The sequence below is a fragment of the Oratosquilla oratoria genome, chromosome 41 (genome assembly GCF_046742065.1).
Source record: "Oratosquilla oratoria isolate Oo_2021 chromosome 41, ASM4674206v1, whole genome shotgun sequence".
NCBI lineage: Eukaryota > Metazoa > Arthropoda > Malacostraca > Stomatopoda > Squillidae > Oratosquilla > Oratosquilla oratoria.
Window position 1 is genome coordinate 8,887,023 of NC_134817.1, and position 20,593 is coordinate 8,907,615.

The 20,593-nt window shown below is 39.1% G+C and overlaps 1 protein-coding gene across 3 annotated transcripts in view; it reads right to left on the reverse strand.

The window, feature by feature from the left end:
• The window catches only part of vap (RAS p21 protein activator vap), a 47,072-nt gene that overhangs the window by 16,957 nt on the left and 9,522 nt on the right, over positions 1–20,593 (reverse strand). For 2 of the 3 annotated variants that reach the window (XM_076177967.1, XM_076177966.1), the window contains exons 4-15: positions 19,722–19,924; positions 18,553–18,667; positions 18,330–18,435; positions 18,036–18,156; positions 17,804–17,910; positions 15,855–16,004; positions 13,157–13,333; positions 12,060–12,200; positions 10,270–10,388; positions 9,519–9,668; positions 8,533–8,737; positions 4,580–4,695 (exon numbers count right to left, since the gene is read on the reverse strand). In XM_076177967.1, coding sequence (XP_076034082.1) covers positions 4,580–4,695; positions 8,533–8,737; positions 9,519–9,668; positions 10,270–10,388; positions 12,060–12,200; positions 13,157–13,333; positions 15,855–16,004; positions 17,804–17,910; positions 18,036–18,156; positions 18,330–18,435; positions 18,553–18,667; positions 19,722–19,924 — 1,710 coding nt within the window. The remainder of the gene's footprint in view (positions 1–4,579; positions 4,696–8,532; positions 8,738–9,518; positions 9,669–10,269; positions 10,389–12,059; positions 12,201–13,156; positions 13,334–15,854; positions 16,005–17,803; positions 17,911–18,035; positions 18,157–18,329; positions 18,436–18,552; positions 18,668–19,721; positions 19,925–20,593) is intronic. The other variant, XM_076177968.1, reaches the window with a different exon arrangement.

Sequence of the window (20,593 nt, forward strand, 5' to 3'; positions counted from 1 at the left end):
AAGGTGATTGTGCTGACACCACTGTACAGGGTAGAAACAACATGGAACATGAGAGAGGAAAAGAGGAGTTTGAGTGTGAGATGAGGTGCCTGAAAAGTATGATAGGGGTTACTAGGCTGGAGAGTGAAAAATGAGGAGGTGAGGAGGAGAATGGGGGTGGAAAGGGTGTTGGGAGATAGGGTTAATGAAAGAGTATTGGAATGGTTTGGACATATGGAAAGAATGAACGAAGAGATACCGGACAGAATGTCAATGAAGGCCAAAATATCAAGATAGGATGTAATGACAGTGGAAGACAAAAGATCACGATGGGATGTAATTATAGTGGAGGAAAAAATATCACGGTAGGATATAATGTCACTGGAGGACAAAATATAATTTTAGAAAGGGATGCCGGACATAATGTCACTGAACGACGGGAGGCCGGCGTGAATCACGGTGACGTAGGGGGACAAAATGTACAAAATAGATCGGATGACCGTAATCGACCAGATGTCCGTGATGGGGGAAATGTTAATTTTGATAGGAGAAATGTTAATGAGGCATTGAATGTCAATGAAGGACCAAATAATAATAATATAGAGCAAGACATAAATAAAAAACAAAATGATAATATAAGACATGATATTGAAACTCAAAATGTGTCAAAAAGAAATAATCAGGAGTTTCTTAAAACTATGTACTTTAATGCTCGTAGTATTAGGAACAAATTTCAAGAAATACAGGCGTATGTCAAAAGCGAAAATCTCGATATGATAGGAATAACTGAGACATGGTTAAATGGTACAGAGTTCGAAGCTGAATTTAATATTGCGGGATTTAAACACTTTCATCAGGATAGAAACCACAAGAAAGGTGGGGGTGTTCTATTGTACGTTAAAAACAATGTTCATGCTTGTGTTTTAGAGAAAGTGAAACAGGATGCATATGACAGTTTGTGGGTTGAGTTAACCCAAACAAATGGACAAAAAATGAATATAGGTGTAATATATAGGCCAAAGACATTATCATTAGCAGACGACAAACTGTTATTTCAAGAACTGTCTAGTTTCTGCAACCGGGATTTATTGATAATGGGTGATTTCAATTTTACTGACATTGATTGGATGACCCTTGAACATGGCCATATAGGTAGTCGCTTGATTGATTTTCTTGGTGACAATTACTTAATTCAGCATGTAAAAGAGCCCACAAGATATGGAAACTTACTCGATTTATTGATCACTAGCCGCGAAAGCATGGCAACTGATGTAGAAGTCGGTGAATCTGTTGCAAATAGCGATCACAACTTAGTCAGATTCAAACTCCTAAACAATTTTAGAATAGATACTTGTGCTTCTAAAATACCCGATTTCAGTAAAGCTCAGTTCATAGAACTACGTCAGGAGCTTCAGCTTACAGATTGGGAGGAAAAATTAAACGAAAGGCCTGTAGATCAGATGTGGGAAATATTTCAAAATACGCTCACTAAGATGATTCAAACTTACATTCCTTTTAAGGACAGACGTCCCCCAAATCAGGCTCGCCCAAGGTGGCTCGACAAAGAAACTGAAAAAAGTATTGCTAAAAAGAGACAGGCTTATAAGAAATATAAGTGCTCGGGTGCATCTAATGACTATGAAAGTTATGTATCAATACAGAGAGATTTAAAAAAGACAATAAGAAAAAGAAAACGACAATACGAAATGAACATCGCTGAGAAATCCAAAGAGAATCCCAAAGAATTCTATAGTTACATTAGAGATAAAAAGGTTGTTAGGAATCACATTGGTCCACTATTATCTGCTGACGGTCAACTTGAATATTCAAATGAAGGAATGTGTAATCTCTTAAACAATTATTTTAGCTCGGTATTCGTAAACGAAACACCTCAAAGTGAATTCCAAACTGAAACCTGTGAAAAGTCTGGGGTAAACTTACTCACTACGGTAAATATAACAAAAGAAACAATTAAAAGGTGTATAGACAAACTCAAAGTTAATAAAACACCAGGGCCTGACGGTTGGCATCCAAGAATCTTAAAGGAAATGAAAAATGAGATTGTTGTTCCATTAGAAATTATTTTCAAGAAATCCATCATATCCGGAGATGTCCCAAGAGAATGGAAGCTAGCTAACGTTACTCCCATATTCAAAAAAGGTGACAAAAAGAAACCAAATAACTATAGGCCTATTAGTTTGACTTCGATCGTAGGAAAAATAATGGAAACTATCATCAGAGATGCTATCGAATATCATTTAGAAAGTAATCGTTTGATAAATGATAGCCAACATGGTTTCAGACGGAAACGTTCTTGCGTGACTAACTTACTCGAATTCTACAACACAGTTGTCTCGAATTATGACAAAAGAAACAATATAGATTTAATATATCTAGACTTTGCAAAAGCTTTTGATACCGTCCCACACGAAAGACTACTTACTAAATTAGCTTTGCATGGAATAAGTGGTAGCCTATTAGGTTGGACTAGTAATTGGTTGAAAGGTCGAAAACAGAGAGTTGTTTTAAATGGAAAAACTTCTGGATGGAAAAGTGTTGCAAGTGGAGTTCCTCAGGGTTCCGTTCTTGGGCCACTTCTATTCATAGTATATATAAATGATATAGACCATGGACTAAAATCTACTGTTTCCAAATTTGCTGATGATACAAAACTGTGCGGAGTGGCAAATGATCACTCAAACCAATTAGATATTCAAGAAGATTTAGATCAATTACAGCAATGGTCTGAAAAGTGGCTAATGAAATTTAACACAAGTAAATGCAAGGTAATGCACATAGGTAAAAATAACAGCAAGTACGATTACAAGTTATTTGGAAATTCGTTAACAAAAGTGGATAGTGAAAAAGATCTCGGCGTAATTATCAGTAACGACCTCAAATCATCCAAGCAGTGTATTTCAGCCTCTGAGAAAGCAAATAAGATTCTGGGATTGATTGCGCGATCTTTTGATTTCAAAAGTCCATCACTCATTAACAAGCTATATATAAATCGTTAGTTCGTCCACATTTGGAATATGCTGTTTCCGTATGGTCACCGAATCTCATTAAAGACATTGACAGACTGGAAAAAGTACAACGGCGAGCCACAAAACTGATTCCAAATATCAAAAATAAATCATACGAAAATCGACTTAAGCACATGAATCTGTTTTCCCTAAAAAAGCGTAGACTCAGAGGTGACTTGATACAGGTCTTTAAGATTTTAAAGGGAATTGACAACATCAAAAGTGACCAAATTTTCACATTGAATGAGAATCAGACAAGAAACAATGGTCTCAAACTGTCCGGAAATAGATTCAATTTGGAAGTAGGTAGAAACAACTTTGCCAACCGTGTAGTTAATGAATGGAATAAACTTCCTGCACAGGTAGTGCAATGTAGTTCAGTTCGAAGCTTTAAGAATCATTTAGATAAATACCTAAGTAAGATGCTGTAATTATTATAATTGATGTTATATTATTTGTTTTTGTTTTGTTATAATTTGTCTGTCTGATTTTCATTTATTATTAGTTATATGTCAATTTATTATCAATTACTATTCACCTGTTTGTTTGTTATGCAACTATACCAATGCATTTATTTATGTATTTTAATTGTTATTTACATTGTTATAGTTTTAATTTATTATTAATATGATTTTTTTTTTTTTTTTTTTTTTTTTTTTTTTTTTTTTTTTTTTTTTGTGCATCCGACCTAGATATGGATCAAAAGGTCTCCTGTCGGCATGCTTTGCCTTTGTAATCCTTTGTAGTAAAAGAGGTGTGGAAGGCAGATGTGGAGGGAATGAACATGAGGGGGCGACCAAGGATGAGATGGATGGAAGGGGTACAAGGGGCATTAGGAAAGGACAGGAGAAGACAGAAGATAGGAGTGAATGGAGAATGGTTGTGTATGGATGATGCTGTGAAGGGAGTGGGTGGGGGATGGGGGGTGAGGGAGCACGTGTGAAAAATTAATTTGACACATCCCAAATGGATTTCTCCCCATCTTCTCTTTTTCTGCATGAGGGGACAATTTAATGAAATGGCCTTGTTGTGGATGTGCTGTCTCTTCCTACATTGCTTCTGACCCAGGGCAGTGGGTGAGATGCAGAGATGACCCATCATCCAAGAGGTTCCAAGAGGTAGGGAATCAGGTAGAGGCAAGTGGAGTATGTGGGAATGGGATGAGTGGGAGTCAATTTTATGCCTTTGTTTTTTGGCTACCTCTCTTGTAAGGGGGAAAAATCCTTTGGTACATGAATGTATGCATCATTCTTTGGAAAGTTCCATCTTATACAACAAACTACATTTGTTACATTAGTGGGTATTTCAGATGGAAAATGGTGGTCATCATAAAAAAAAAAAAAAAAAAAAAAATCATAATAATGAGGCTTGATATACCAAGAGATTACTGTACTTGTACGTTTCTTTCTGTTGTTGAAAGTCAGGTTTTTCAATGGACATTTTTTTTGTTGATTTTCATTAACAGATCTTTGACATGTGGGCTGAAGGTCATATGACAATTGAATACAAGGTGTGTGTGGAGGGGGGGGAGAGACAGAAGAAGAGGAGAAAGAAACCATTTATATCTGACTTACATTGGGCATGCTGTTGCTGAAGAAAAGATACTTTGTGTAATCTCATCTAAAATTCTTAGTAAAAATTCAGCATTGGCACAGGCATCATTGGGGTTGTCCATCTTGTTGGGATTCAGCTGAAACAATAAAAGCTAGTATCATTTAAGATTCTTATTGTCTAAAATATACAAAACACCTACAACATCACACAACTGTAACCTGTGAAAAGTCTAGGGTGAACTTACTTCAGTAAATATAACAAAAGAAAAAAAGAAAAAGTGTATAGAAAAATTCAAAGTTAATAAAACACCAGGGCCTGATGGCTGGCATCCAAGAATCTTAAAGGAAATGAAAAATGAGATTACTGTTCATCAAAAATTATTTTCAAGAAATCCATCAAATCCGGAGATGTCCCAAGAGAATGGAAGCTAGCTAAAGTTATTCCCATATTCAAAAAAGGTGACAAAAAGAAACTAAATAGCTACAGGCCTATAAGCTTGACTTCAGTCATAGGAAAAATGATGGAAATGATCATCAGAGATGCTATCGAACATCATTTAAAAAGTAACTGTTTGATAAATGATTGCCAACATGGATTCAGATGGAAACATTCTTGTGTGACTAACTTACTCAAATTCTGCAACACAGTCATCTCGAATTATGACAAAAGGAACAATATAGATTTGATATATCTAGACTTGCAAAAGCTTTTGATGCAGTCCTCCATGAAAGATTACTTACCAAATTAGCTTCACATGGAATAAGTGGTAGCCTATTAAATTGGACTAGTAATTGGTTAAATGATTGAAAATAGAGTTGTTCTAAATGGCAAAACTTCTAGAAGGAAAATTTTATGGTTGGAGTTCCTCAGGGTTCCATTCTTGGGCCACTTCTATTCATACATACATACATATACCAAGGCTTTTTCCCCCTTCCAAGGGAGGTAGCCAAAAAGGGAAAGGCATAAAAACACTCCCACCCATTTCATCCCTAAATACACTCCACACCCCTCCCACCCTTCCTCTCATCTGAGCACCTCCTGGATGACGGGTCATCCCTGCACCCTGCCCACCGCCCTGGGTCAGAAGCAGTGTCGCAAGACACAGTACATCCACAGCAAGGCCGCTTCATTTAATCGGCGACCCCCCCTCTCCGTCCCCCTTTGCATATAAGGCGAGGACGGGGAGAAATCCCTTCGGGCTGCGTCAAAAATTTACTCACACATACTACCCCACCCCCCACCTCCCCACCCATTCCTCCTCATGCAGTCACAACATCATCCATATACAACCATTTTCCACTCACTCACCACTCACTTCTATTCATAGTATATATAAAGATGTTTTGGAAAGAAATTAAGAGAGAAAGAGGAGGCAAATCAAGTAGAGAAGAAAAGGTAAAAGGTGAAGATGGAGAGATGATCATGGAAGAGAAGGCAGTAAGGGGAAGATGGGCAGAATATTTTAGGGAGTTGCTAAATGTGAAGGAGGATAGGGAGAGAAAGATAGCTGTAGTGTGGAGTGCTAAGAAAAAGACCATGATGAGTGAGGGAAATGGAGGAGAAATAAGGAAGGATGAAGTGAAGGCAGTTGTTAAGATGATGAAAGCAGGTAAGGCACCTGGTCTGGATGGATGCCATGTAGAATGTCTTAAAAAAGGAGGTACAGTGATGGTAGACTGGCTGGTGAGGTTATTTAATGTTTGCTGGAGAGAGGGTAGAGTGCCGGAGGATTGGAGGAGTGCCTGTATAGTTCCACTTTACAAGGGAAAAGGGAAAAAAGTGTGAATGCAGTAGTTTCAGAGGGATTAGCTTGTTAAGTGTAGTTGGGAAGGCTTATGGGAGGATCTTGATTGAGAGGATTAGGAGAGGAACAGAGGGAGTAATTGGTGAGGAACAGTGTGGATTTAGGACAGGTAGAGGTTATGAAGATCAGATTTTTGTGGTAAGACAGATATGTGAGAAAGCTATAGGAAAGGGGAAGGATGTTTTTTGGGCTTTTATGGATCTGGAAAAGGCTTATGATAGGGTAGACAGAAAGGCACTATGGGAGGTTTTGCGGATATACGGGATAGGAGGAAAGCTTCTAGGAGCTGTCAAGAGTTTTTATGAGAGTAGTAGAGCTTGTGTCAGGATTAGAAATGGAGAGAGTGAGTAATTTGAGGTAAAGGTGGGACTTCGTCAGGGATGTGTTATGTTGCCCTGGCTGTTCAACTTGTACATGGATGGGGTAGTGCGACAGGTAAATGCAAGGGTGGTGGGTCAGGGATTGGAGATGGTTAAAGAAAATGGAGAAAAGTGGGAGGTGAGCCAGCTGTTGTTTGCTGACGACACTACGCTTGTGGCAGGATTGAAGGAGGGATTGAGGAAGTTGGTGACAGAGTTTGGGAGAGTATGTGATAGAAGAAAGCTAAAGGTAAATGTGGGTAAAAGTAAGGTGAGATGTTCAAGGGGTGAAAGTGGCAGCAGACTGGAAGTGAGCATTAAGGGAGAGCGACTGGAGGAAGTGGATAGTTTTAGATACTTGGGTGCAAATGTGGCAGGAAAAGGTGGAGTGGAGGTAGAATGTAGATTGAGAGAAGCGAGTAAATGCCTTGGTGGATTAAAAAGTGTAATGAGGAATAGACATTTGGGAATGGATGCTAAGAGGAGACTGTATGAAGGAGTGATTGTGCCAACAGCACTGTATGGGGCAGAAACATGGAACATGAGAGAGGAAGAGAGAAGGAGTTTGAATGTGTTTGAGATGAGGTGTCTGAGAAGTATGATGGGGGTTACTAGGCTAGATAGAGTGAGAAATGAGGAGGTGAGGAGGAGAACAGGGGTGGAAAGGGAGTTGGGAGATAGGGTTGATGAAAGAGTATTAGGATGGTTTGGACACATGGAAAGAATGAGTGAAGAAAGACTAGTAAAAGAAGTATGGAAGGCAGATGTGGAGGGAGTGAACATGAGGGGATGTCCTAGGATGAGGTGGATGAATGGGGTGAGGGGGCTTTGGGGAAGAGAGGAATGTCTGTTGAGGAAGGATGGGAGATGACAGAAGACAGGGGTGAATGGAGAATGGTTGTATATGGATGATGTTGTGATGCATGAGGTGGAATGGGCCGGGGGATGGGGGGTAAGGTAGTATGTGTGAGCAAAATTTGATGCAGCCCAAAGGGATTTCTCCCCGTCTTCTCCTTTTATGCATGGGGGGATGGAGAGGGGGGGGGGGTCGCCAATTTAATGAAGCGGCCTTGCTGTGAATGTGCTCTGTCTTGTGACACTGCTTCTGACCCAGGGCAGTGGACAAGGTGCAGGGATGACCTGTCATCCAGGAGGTGCTAAGAGAAGAGGGAGGGTGGAGGGGTGTGGAGTGTATTCAGGGATGAAATGGGTGGGAATGATTTTATGCCTTTTTTCTTTTTGGCTATCTCCCTTGTAAGGGGGAAAAAGCCTTGGCATATGTACGTATGTGTATGTATATATATATATATATATATATCATACATACGCATACCAAAGGGTATTTCCCCCTTACAAGGGAGGTAGCCAAAAAATCAAAAGCATCAAGACCATTCCCACCCATTCCATCCCTAATACACTCCACTCCTACTCCCCTCCCTCTTATCTTGGCACCTCCTGGATGACGGGTCATCCCTGTACCTTGTCCACTGCCCTGGGTCAGAAGCAGTGTCGCAAGACACAGCACATCCACAGCAAGGCCACTTCATAAAATCAGCGACCCCCCTCTCCGTCCCCCCAAGCAGAAAGGGAGAAATCCCTTCGGGCTACATCAAATTTTTCTCACACATACTACCTCACCCCCCCATCCCCCACCCATTCCACCTCATGCATCACAACCTCATCCATATACAACCATTCTCCATTCACCCCTGTCTTCTGTCCTCTCCTGTCCTTCCTCCACAGATAAATCATTATTATCATTATTAACAATCCTTAATGTAAACTCAGCATGTGTATTTCTATTACTTACTTCACAAGATTGCTTAGACTCTAAAATCTTGTACATCGTGTCGGCAATAGCAACACTGAGGAACTGTGTACAGGTGGACTTCATGTAGAGGTCCAGCAAGGTTGTTGTAAGAGACGCTGCTCGGAATAAAGTGCTTGTTTCTACCTCACTTTCAATTTCGTGTTCGGTGAGACGCTGAAGGAGATCATGTTCCCGTCTTTCATTTCTGAAAAGTAAAAATATATCTGGGTCAACCTTTATGATTAATGCTGATGAATCTTCTGTTTACTGAAACATTTAAAGACCCACTGAAAGGCAGTGGTCTTGTTAGTTGTGTAGGGGGTGAAGGTTGTCTTGTGAAGTTTATTGACAGTATGTTGAAGTAGAGGAGCTGATCTAGGACTTGTTTCCTTTTTGGTCTACTATGTATAGCCATGTGGACTGGTGTGCATTCAGGTGTATGTATTTGCATCACTGAGTGGTTGGAGGTGGGAGTGTGTATCCTCAGTGTGTTGATGTGGTAGGTAGTGTGCATATTCATTTGACCAAGGGTCACATATAGCAGGGGAATGGAGGAGTAGGGCGTGGAGGTACACTACACAGTGAAGGTAGCAAGTAAATGTCTTGGGGGAATGAAGTTATACACCAAAAATAAATAAATAAATAAAAAGTAATAAATAAATGAATAAATCTGGGGATGGATACAAAAAGATTATATGGGGGTGATGATTGTGCCTATAACACTACACGGCAGAGACATCGAATGTAAGGGAGATAAAAACAAGATATTTGAATGTGACTGAGATTAGGTGTTTGAGAAGTATGGTGGGAGTTACAAGGATGGGTACAGAGAAATGAGAAGATAAGACCCAGATTTGGAGTAACAATGGAGCTGGGAGATAGTACTGTTGGTACAATCACTCCTTCATACAATCTCCTCTTAGAATCCATTCCCAAATGTCTATTACTCATTACATACATATATATTCCAAAGGCTTTTTCTTTACCTGAAGACTCGAAGTAGAGATGTGGCAAGTGGGTTCCTATCTAAATGGCACACATCTGCAAGAGCTTGCACAGCCTCCAGCCTTGGGTCCAAAAGCAATTCCTTCAGACTGTTGTATTCCTCACTTGGCATAATGAGGTCATGGAAATACCTACAAAAAACAAGGGAAAATGAGTGCAAAGTTTAATATATATATATATATATATATATATATATATATATATATATATATATATATATATATATATATATATAACTTGTTTCACATAACCCAACAACAATAGTACAATGCTGCATCAACAAAATATTAGCCAAATTACAGTTACTTCAATCAGCTGGAAATAGGACACATTCAGGCTTCATAGCCACCAGAGAGTTCACTCTAAAAAAGGCCCATGACCCTCATAAAATGCTCCATATACATCCTATCTATGTATATACCAACAGCTTTTTCCCCCTATAAGGCAGGTAGCCTCCATATAAACACAATGCTGTGAAAGAATGATCACTTGAGTGATCATCCATGAGAAGCAAAGAAGAGAGAGAAGAAAGGGTGGTGGACAGGGGTGGAATGGGTGGGAGTAGGTATGTGATTCTGACTTGGCTACCACCCTTATAAGGTGGAAAATGCTCCTGGTATATACATTGGTAGACACGTTTGTATGAAAGTGGCAGTTGCTGGCAAGCTTATCAAAATAAACACCAGATTTCAATTCAAAGTCTGGATATCACAAGAGGCATAAAAGACCTACCGATATCGTAGTCTGATTGTACCCCAATCACCAACAGGAGTGATGCCAGACAAATTGTGCCATTCCTCTACTTCTTCGCCATTTCTAAGATTATTGAGTTCAATCGTTACTTCTGCAACCTGTAATAAATTAAGTTATTAGGCAAAGTTATTCACTGGTTGCAAATAAACCTGTCAAACTTCAAAATGCACTGAATGATTAGAACAGAGCATTAAGAAGGGCAAAACTGATGATCAACATAGATAAAACAGAAGTAATGATGGCAGCAAGGCAAAAGGAAAAGATAGAAATGTGGTTAGAAAGTAAAAAGCTAAAATTAGTCAAAGAATTTAAATAACTAGGAGTGAAAATAGATGAGAAATGCCAAATGGAAAAAGGAATAGTAAATAGGTTACAAAGCTAGACAAAAAAATTTCGAACACTTTACTCACTGATGAAAGAAAAACTCATACCCAGGCAAGTTAAAACTATGATATACAAAACCATACTGAGACCAATGGCTCAGAAACCTGGACATTGAATGAAAATATGAAGAGCAAAATTCAAGTAAAAGAGATGCATGTACAGCAAATTATAAAAGGTGTAACAAGATGTGATAAAATTAGAAACGAAGATATAAGGAGAGAACTGGAAATTGAGTCTATAACAAGTTTTGTAGAAAGAAATCAGAGAAAATGGTTCAGTCACATCATGAACAACAGCACCCAACCAAATACTACTGATGGCAGCCATAAGGAAAATGACATCAGGCAAACCAACCAAGGAAAAAAGCCATAGATTCAAGAGGAAAAACTATGAAGGAAATGGAGAGAGCAACTGTATGCAGATCAGGTTTGGTGTAGAAAATTCATAGGGCATCACCACTGACAGGGCACCAGCCCTATCTGGTGTATGGTGAGAATGTTGAGAAAGGCACGGTTATTCCTTGTTAGTATAAAGAGACAAGTGAACATAAATTATGAGTTGGGGAGTAACGTTGGATAAAAATGTGTAAGAATGGTTGATAAACAGCACTGTATAAGAAGAACTAGAGGAATGTTAACTGAGGATTGTGTAAGTTTGAGAAGTTAAGCTGTTGGAGAAAAATTAAGTTTAAGTTGAGTACAGCAAGTGATATTTGGGAGTGGAAGGCACAAGGCTGACAGCCAGATGAATGGAAAAAGAAATGAACAAGCAAAGTATAGAGTTACTGATATCTGGGAGACTGATTCATATATCAATCAATCAATCTGTTGGTCAAGTTCACTTGCAAGATACCCATGCCCCCCCAATAATCACACACATATCCCCTATCAAACCATCTACACCCACTCCTCTAACTTTCTGTTACCCCTGTATAACTCCAACATCTTCTTTCTTGAAAGGTGGTCAGAGCCCTTGCATCTGACCATCTTCCAATCATAATCACCATCATAACACAATACACCCTGGTTGGCCATAGACACACACATACACACACTAATTACAAAAGAGCAAACTGAAATGCTTTCATTGAAGAGACAGAACAACACGATTATATCTAAATAAAAAAAAGCTATAAAATAAATGGAGAGAGAGGACCTAATGGTATAAGATGAAACATATCATAGTAAAGAGTTGAAAAAGCAAGACTGATTAAAAGATAATAGGAAGTACAACCTTCTAAAAAGGTATTTATGGAACAGGTTGGATGGAAATATTTCTCAGACAACACCATAAACAACTTTAGGGTAAAGTTTGATAAGTGGAGGAAGAACACAGTTTCAACCCTATATAAGAACAATATAAACACACACAAAATACCTACTTACCTCTGTGTCTTTACTTCTTTTGCCTTTATTGTATACAATTATGGTGAACATGATAACATCTGAGGATATGTCATCAAGAATGAACTCCTCCTCCCATACTGGGTCAGGTCCTGGTTTTACACGGGTTCGGCACACTTTTACCTTTAAAGCAATTGGAATAAATTTTCATGAGAGGTACATATTAGAAAAAATGCATATATACATATACCAGTGGCTTTTTCCCCATAACAAGGGAGGTATCCCAAGGCAAAAGGCATAATTCCACTCCCACTCATGAGAAGAGGTTTGGAAAAAAAAAAAAAAAAAAATACTTACATACATATACCAAAAGGCTTTTTCCTCCCTTACATGGGAGGTAGCCAAAAGACAATGCATAGAAACCACTCCCACCCATTCCATTCCCTACATACTCCCCTCCCCTCCCTCTTATCTTGGCACCTCCTGGATGATGGGTCATCCCTGCATCTTGTCCACTGCCCTGGGTCAGAAGCAGTGTCACAAGACAGAGCACATCCAGAGCAAGGAAATAGATAAAAACAAAAATAATAATAATAAATAAATAAATAAAAAACAAAAATTTATACATACATATACCAAGGGCTTTTTCCCCTTACAAGGGAGGTAGCCAAATTCAAAAGGCACAATACCACTCCCACCCATTTCATCCCGACCCATTCCACTCCCATTCACCACCCCTCCCTCCCTTTTTTCTTAGCTCCTCCTGGATGATGTATCATCCCTGCATGTCGTCCACCGCCCTGAGTCAGAAGCAATGCAGCAAGACACAGCAAGACTGCATCATTTAATCAGCGACCTCCCTCTCCGTCCCCTCATGCAGAAACATTAAAGACGGGGAGAAATCCCTTCGGGCTGCATCAAAATATCATTCATACATAGCCATTCCCTATACCCCACCCACTTCCTTTCATGCTTCACAGTATCATCCATTCTCTACTCACCCCTATCTTCTGCCTTCTCTCTTTTTTCCTCGACGCCCCTTTTACCCCACCCATCCATCTCATCCTTGGTTGCTCCCTCATATTCACTCCATCCACCTCTGCCTTCCACATTTCTTTTATTAATCTTTAACTTCTTACCTGATTAAGAGTTACAAGGCAGTAAGGGCTAGGCACAATCTTGGTTGGAAGCCTGGTGGCCTGCATGATAGTGAGTTGTAAGGACTTCATGAACTTAAGCGTCTGAAGTTTGGGTGCCCCAACCATCTGCGGAACACAGAGTGGACGCAGCACAGCCATCCAGTCATTCGTAGTCTCCTGCTCAAAAGAAAGGTACATATCTAACAATTATTTATAAATTGTTCCAAAGTTAAAAGCAATCACACTACAAGAGAGTACTAAACATGTAACATTATGAAATATTAAAATGAAATGGTACTAACTGACCTTAAGCAATATGAAAGCTTCCCTATGAACTGACATTTTGAGAAAGAGAGAGAGAGAGAGAGAGAGAGAGAGAGAGAGAGAGAGAGAGAGAGAGAGAGAGAGAGAGAGAGAGAGAGAGAGAGAGAGAGAGAGAGAGAGAGAGAGAGAGAGAGAGAGAGAGAGAGAGAGAGAGAGAGAGAGAGAGAGAGAGAGAGAGAGAGAGAGAGAGAGAGAGAGAGAGAGAGAGAGAGAGAGAGAGAGAGAGAGAGAGAGAGAGAGAGAGAGAGAGAGAGAGAGAGAGAGAGAGAGTGAGAGAGAGAGAAAACTAGTTTCATCTTAGTCCAATAAAACTAATATGGCTTTGCTAACTGGTCAAAATTTTCATTTTAGTACAGAGCAGCTGCAGTAAGTTCACACTTGTCAGCTTACAATCCTACAAGACACATTTGCATGAAGTTTTGGATTTTGTCCCTTCATCTCCTGAGTAGTTATCCACGAAATGGCCTCAATTTCTTTCTATTGAAGCAAAGAGAGGTTGTTTTGTTTTCCCCTGGTCAAGGATAGGTGGTCAGTCTAGTTCTTTCTTACAAGTTTTACCCAGTTCCAAAATGAACACTTACTATTTCTTCAATTGCATGGTCTTTTTTATACCGACTAATGATTTAGGCAACTGTATAAATTGTTAGGTGTGAAGGCATTACAGCATTGAACTTGAGCAAATGAAATAATTATGAAAGAAAAAAGATAGAGAGAGAGAGAGTGTGGAGAGAGAGAGAGGAGAGGAGAGAGAGAGAATACCAGGCAAAACTGAGAGAAATATGCAATGTACATACATACATATACCAAGGTTTTCCGCCCCTTTAAAAGGTAGGTAACTCAAGTAAAAATGCATAAACCCACTACCACCCATTTCACCCCCATACATTCCACTCCCTCTAATATCCAATGTAGTAAAAATAAAAGGGGAACAAAACTAGAGGAAGAATTGATATGTTTCTTGGAGGAAATGTTAAAATGCACAAATACAGTATATGGGATGAGGAGGATGGGAAAGGTGTGGAAGGCAGAGATGGATGGAGTGAACTTGTGAGGACAACTAAGGATGAGATGGATGGATGGGGTGAAAGAAGCTTTGAGCAAGAAGGGAATGTTTATTGGGCAAGAAAGGGAAAAAGCAAGGGATAGGGATGACTGGAGAATGGCTGTGTATGGATGATATCTGGACACGGCCCAAAGGGATTTTCTCCCTACATTTTCTCTTTTCTGTGTCAGTCAGAGCAAGGAAGGGTGATGGCAGAGGATGGAGAGGAGTGGGGGGGCAGTTGTGTATGGATGACATTTTGATACAGCCTGAAGGGATTTCCGTCTTCTTTTTTTCTGCACAAGAGGGGGCTGCCAATAAAGTAAAGCAGCCTTGATGTGGATGTACTGTGTCTTGCTGCATTGCTTCTGACCCAGGGCAATGGGCGAGATGCAGGGATGACCCGTCATCTAGAAGCCAAGGAAAGAGAGGTGGTGAATGGGAGTGCTGTATGTGGGGATGACATGGGTGGGAGTGGATTTATGAATTTGATTTTGGCTACCTCCTTTGTAAGGAGGAAAAAACCCTTGGTATATGTATGTATGTACATACATACATATACCAACATCTTCTTCCCCCTTACAAGGGAGGTAGCAAAAAAACAAAGGCATAAAATCAACTCCCACCCATTCCATCCCCACATACTCCACTCCCATTCACCTCCCTCCCTCCCTATTATCTTGGCTCCTCCTGGAGCCAAGATGTATGTATATTCTCGAATTTCCACATGAGAGGATGGTGCGGGGGGTGGGTCACAGTGTAAGAGAAGCAGCCTGGCTGTGGATGTGCTGTGTCTTGCTGCATTATTTCTGACCCAGGCAGTGGGTAGGAGAAAGGAATGACCCTTCATTCACAAGGAGCTAACATGAGAGAGAAACAAGGGTGGTGGGTAGGAGTAGAATGGGTGGGAGTGGGGACATGCCTTTGACTACACTGCCTCCCTTGAGGGGGAAGAACCCCTTGGTATAGATACAATCAATTGTCAATATCTTATTCTTGCTCATAGTCAACAACATTAATGCAAACTGAAGGGTAGAGGGTAATACCACGGAGTTCAGAGTGATCATGGACAATAATCTATGATTTAGCATACATTAGCCAGCACTGAGTGAGAAGTCTGTTTCTACAAAGAATGTTTGACATACTTATGGTTGTATGCCAGCAAACTTTACCATCTTTTCCTAAGATTTTAAGGATAGGCATTTTGGTTTTATCACTCAATTACATCAGGTGACATATACCAACATTTTTCACCTGAGAGAACCATACATTCAGGAACACTTCATAAAGCAGCCTGAAAAACACACACACAAGAACTTTTAAGTATTTTACCTGTGAATCTGAGCAAAGGTATGTGACAGTTGCCAAACATGGCAATTCTCTTTCTACAAGTTGAAAGCAGTTTGGTCTTTCAAAGAAGCTATCGTGCACTTGATAGAGGTAGGAACAATTGAGGTCTATCAATCCTCTCGGCTTTGTGCGCTGAAAAAAACATTATATCCATGAAAATGTAAAAGTGAGATAATGTTCAAAGATCCTGTAATCCTACAGCCAACAGAACAGACATGTAGAGCAATATGCCCACCCCTCCATTTAACAGACAATAGGAGGGAACAAAGGTACAATAAATATAATAAATTAACATGTTAAGTGTAATTTAATATCACTTACCAAGGACTGAGAAGACAGGTTCTTGATATGCCATGATTGTCTTGTGTGGGGATGTGGAAATTGGATGTGGAAATTTATTCTGAGTCACTGAATTTTGTCTACTGCCTCCGATATTTATTAAATGGGGGTCCGTTATATCAATGGCTGAGTGTACATCTGTTTACCTACATTCTTCCCCTACATTTTCTAGTGAACATTCTTTCCAAAATTATTTATCCATACATGCATGCTAAATGGCCTTATCCCCTTATAAGGGGAGTGGCCAAGTCAAAGCACATCCACCCATCTAAACCCATTCATCATCACCTTCCATCTCAGCACCTCAATGATTAAGGGTCCCCGTCCCCTACCATACTATTCATATTGACATAGCTACTCCATAGCAAGGTCTGACAGCTAGAGCTGGTTTAACCCCTTCTGTTTTATCACATGGCAACTCCTCTTTATCCATCCACTCACTCACTCACTCAAAAAAAAAAAAAAAAAAAAATATATATATATATATATATATATATATATATGTATATATATATATATATATATATAGAGCAAACAAGAAAAAATATCCCTTTAAAATGCATAATTTCTTCACCCATTAACTCTTATCTTTTGTGCTTTCTCTTCCTGGCTCAACAGACAATCCTTGTGTATCCAATGCCCCATTTACCCAATAGCCACCTCATTCTTGATCTTCCTCTCATGTTCCCTATCCACTTCTGCTTTCCAAGTCCATTTTACTAGTCTTTCCTCACTATCTGAGTTATCTTCCCACCCTTGTATTCTGCCTCACCTCCACTTTTCTTACTTTTTCCATCATTTTTACACATCCCACACTTTTTAAAACAAATTACGACTCTTCTTTTCTGCCTCCTTTAATTCCAAGTCTATCCCATACAGTGCCATGGTTACAATCACTACTTCAGACAACCTTCTCTTTGCATTCATTCCCAGACATTTCCCTCTTATAACACTTTTCATTCCACCCAAACAATTATATGCTTCTTTCACCTTTTGCTTCCAAGTTTTACAAACCCTCTTTCATGAACAATAACTTGAAATTTCTTGCTAGACTTGATACAAACCATTCTTATAGACAATTTAACTATAGATCCTACAATTATTTATATATATATATATATATATATATATATATATATATATATATATATATATATATATATATATATATATATATATAAATGAGGCACAACCTGTATTAATGTCAAAAACACCCTTTTTAAAATTGAGAGAAAAGTGCATTTAAAGTTTTCAACAATATCTCCAAATGCAACCATATCAATTTCATCTAATTTACACAATTTTAAAAGGAATTTATCTCTCTAATACTTAACACAAAATGATTTCATCATTTTGCTTTACACCTTTGCTGCAGCATAAAACATTGACAGTGCATAAAGCTGAAAACTCACTGGTGTTTCAAGGTTCACTAGACCATAAGAAAATATGTAAAAAGGTGTATACAACTTACTAATGCATTGAGGGAGATGGGAGGGAAAATGCCTAACTGATAACTCTGTGGTGCTTATGACCTTACTACAGTGCATGCCTCATATAACCATGAACCAAATCAAATAACACATGAGTAGTACCTTTGGATTGTCATAAAAGTAGAGTATGTCCGTCAGTACAAAGTATAGACACTTCCACTTCTTGTTCTTTTTACTCTTTTTGTACAACCATCCTTGCTTCTGGATACCTGAATCAAAACATGGGCATCAGGAACACAACTGAATTTGCAAGACCTCCCCTATTCTCCAGGATTAGTACAAATACACAGACTGTTAATGGTACTGAACTTCAAATATGGTGCTTGGATTATACCTTTAAATTTGGTGACACCCAGCTTTTCTCGAATCTCGTTGAGGGTGGCATAGATCTTTTCTGGTTGTTCAACTTCTTTAACGGGCATCAAAGGAAGGCCGGGTCTTTCTCCACTACCTTGCTGCTCCAGAGGAAGAAATTGAAGAAGAATTAGAACAAGACAAAAAATCCCTCATAAAAACTGAAGACTTTATTGTTTATTTTCAAGTGATTTCATGCAACAAACAAATTTTATCTATTCAGTATACACTGAATTCTTTTCATAAGAAATATAAGCACTTCTACAATGCTTACTTTGCTTACTGGATTACCAAGAGTATGACCTTCTAATATTTGCTCGGTCTTATATCGATTAATCACAGCATCTAAGCAAGAAAATGTTCTACCACCCATTAAGTACCTGAAACAGTAGTGATGAATCCAAAATTACAAACAGATTAATCTATAATATTTCATGTTTACATTTCTCATATGTGAAATACTTAAATAATCATTTCTAAATAACCATATTACATACTTGACCCCTCTTTTTTCTATCCTAAACCTCTGGATTATATTGTTGGTAAGGAAGAAAAGTGTATAATCTCCGGGAGAGTTGTCACTAGGTCTCACTAGAAAACTTCCCTGGCCTGCTGAAAGTGTAAATGAGAAAATTAAATAGGAATGAATAAGCAGTAGAAATAAATAAATAAATAAATAAATAAATAAAACAATGAATATTTGCAAGTTTACATCATCATTTTTCAAAAACATTAATGAAAAAGCAATCCTATCCATACAAAAAATAATAATAAATAAATACATAAATAAATAAAAAATAGTAGAGCAGTGAAACCAACTTGGACATCTGAACAACTGCAAAGACATGAGAAGAAAAAAATTGTGCCTTTGACCATATGGGTGAAATTTGACAGAAGACCAATACTTACATACATATAATTTTGTACTATGACTATCCCTCCATTATGCTGTTCTCTCTTAAAACTGTCCTGTACAATGGAATGGATGCTAAGAGGAGATTATACAAAGGAGTGATTGTGCCAGCAGTACTGTATGGGGCAGAAACATGGAATATAAAAGAGGAGGAATTTGAATGTGTTTGAGATGAGGTGCCTGAGAAGTGTAGTAGGAGTTACTAAGCTGGATAGAGTGAGAAACGAGATGAGGAGGAGAACAGGGGTGGAAAGGGAGTTGGGAGATAGGGTTAATGAAAGAGTGTTGTGATGGTTTGGACACATGGAAAGAATGAACGAAGAAAGATTAGTAAAAGAGGTGTGGAAGGCAGATGTGGAGGGAGTGAACATGAGGGGGTGACCAAGGACGAGCTATATAAAACTTGTCTTCAAGGGATTTTCAGGGTAGAATTTGGAAAGACAATATTTAAACATTAGTAGAAAATATGTTAGACATCTGAAAATTGTGAATAGCATTATTTCCATTTCAGAGATAGCAGAAGACTTGTAAGATGTGATCAGTAATTTCTACACTTCTGTAAGAAATTAGGTGACCACAAAATACAGAAATAAAATAAACACAATATATATGAGCGCAGTAATTTTCCTTTCTCAGTCTTCATTGGTCTCACTGCTCTAACAATTAAATATTCCCATTCATTTCAGTGTTACAGTATAGCTCAGACATCCAAGATGGCACTATGCATGCTCTACATGGTCTTTTTTCCCCTACCTTTGATTAACATATCTATTGCATCATTTTTTGTGATATCCGGGTGAAACCAGGCAAAAACTACATTAGGATCTATATCATCATCCAGGGTTTCCACAAGGTCTGAGAATATGGTCCCCTGTTCCCCAGTACGATGTGCTGTCACCCAGACCCAACCATCACTTAGTTCATTGTGCACAAAAAATATGTCTCCTTTTTGGAATCTGTAAAGAAAAAAACAAAACAGGGATAAAGTTTGATTTTGTCTAACTATATATAACTTTTTCCAACATTTACATACATATACCAAGGCTTTTCCCCCTTACAAGGGAGGTAGCCAAAAAGGGAAAGGCATAAAATCATTCCCAGCCATTCCATCCCTGAATACACTCCACACCCCTCCCATCCTCCCTCTTATCTGAGCACCTCCAAAGGCTTTTCCCCCCCTTACATGGGGGGGGGGGGTAGCCAAAAAGAAAAAGGCATAGAAACCACTCCCACCCATTCCATCCCCTACATACTCCACTCCCCTCCACCCTCCCTCTCATCTTGGCACCTCTTGGATGATGGGTCATCTCTGCATCCTGTCCACTGCCCTGGGTCAGAAGCAGTGTCGCAAGACACAGCACATCCACAGCAAGGCCATTCTCCGTCCCCTCATGAAGAAAAGGAGAAGATGGGGAGAAATCCTTTCGGGCTGCGTCAAATTATTTCTCATACATACTTCCTCACCCCAATCCCCCACCCACTCCATCTCATGCATCATACATACACTACCCTTCTCCATTCACCCCATATCTTCTGTCCTCTCTTGTCCTTCTTCAACAGACATTCCTCTCTTTTGTAATGCCCCTTTTACCTCAACCATCCATCTCATCCTAGGACGCCCCCTC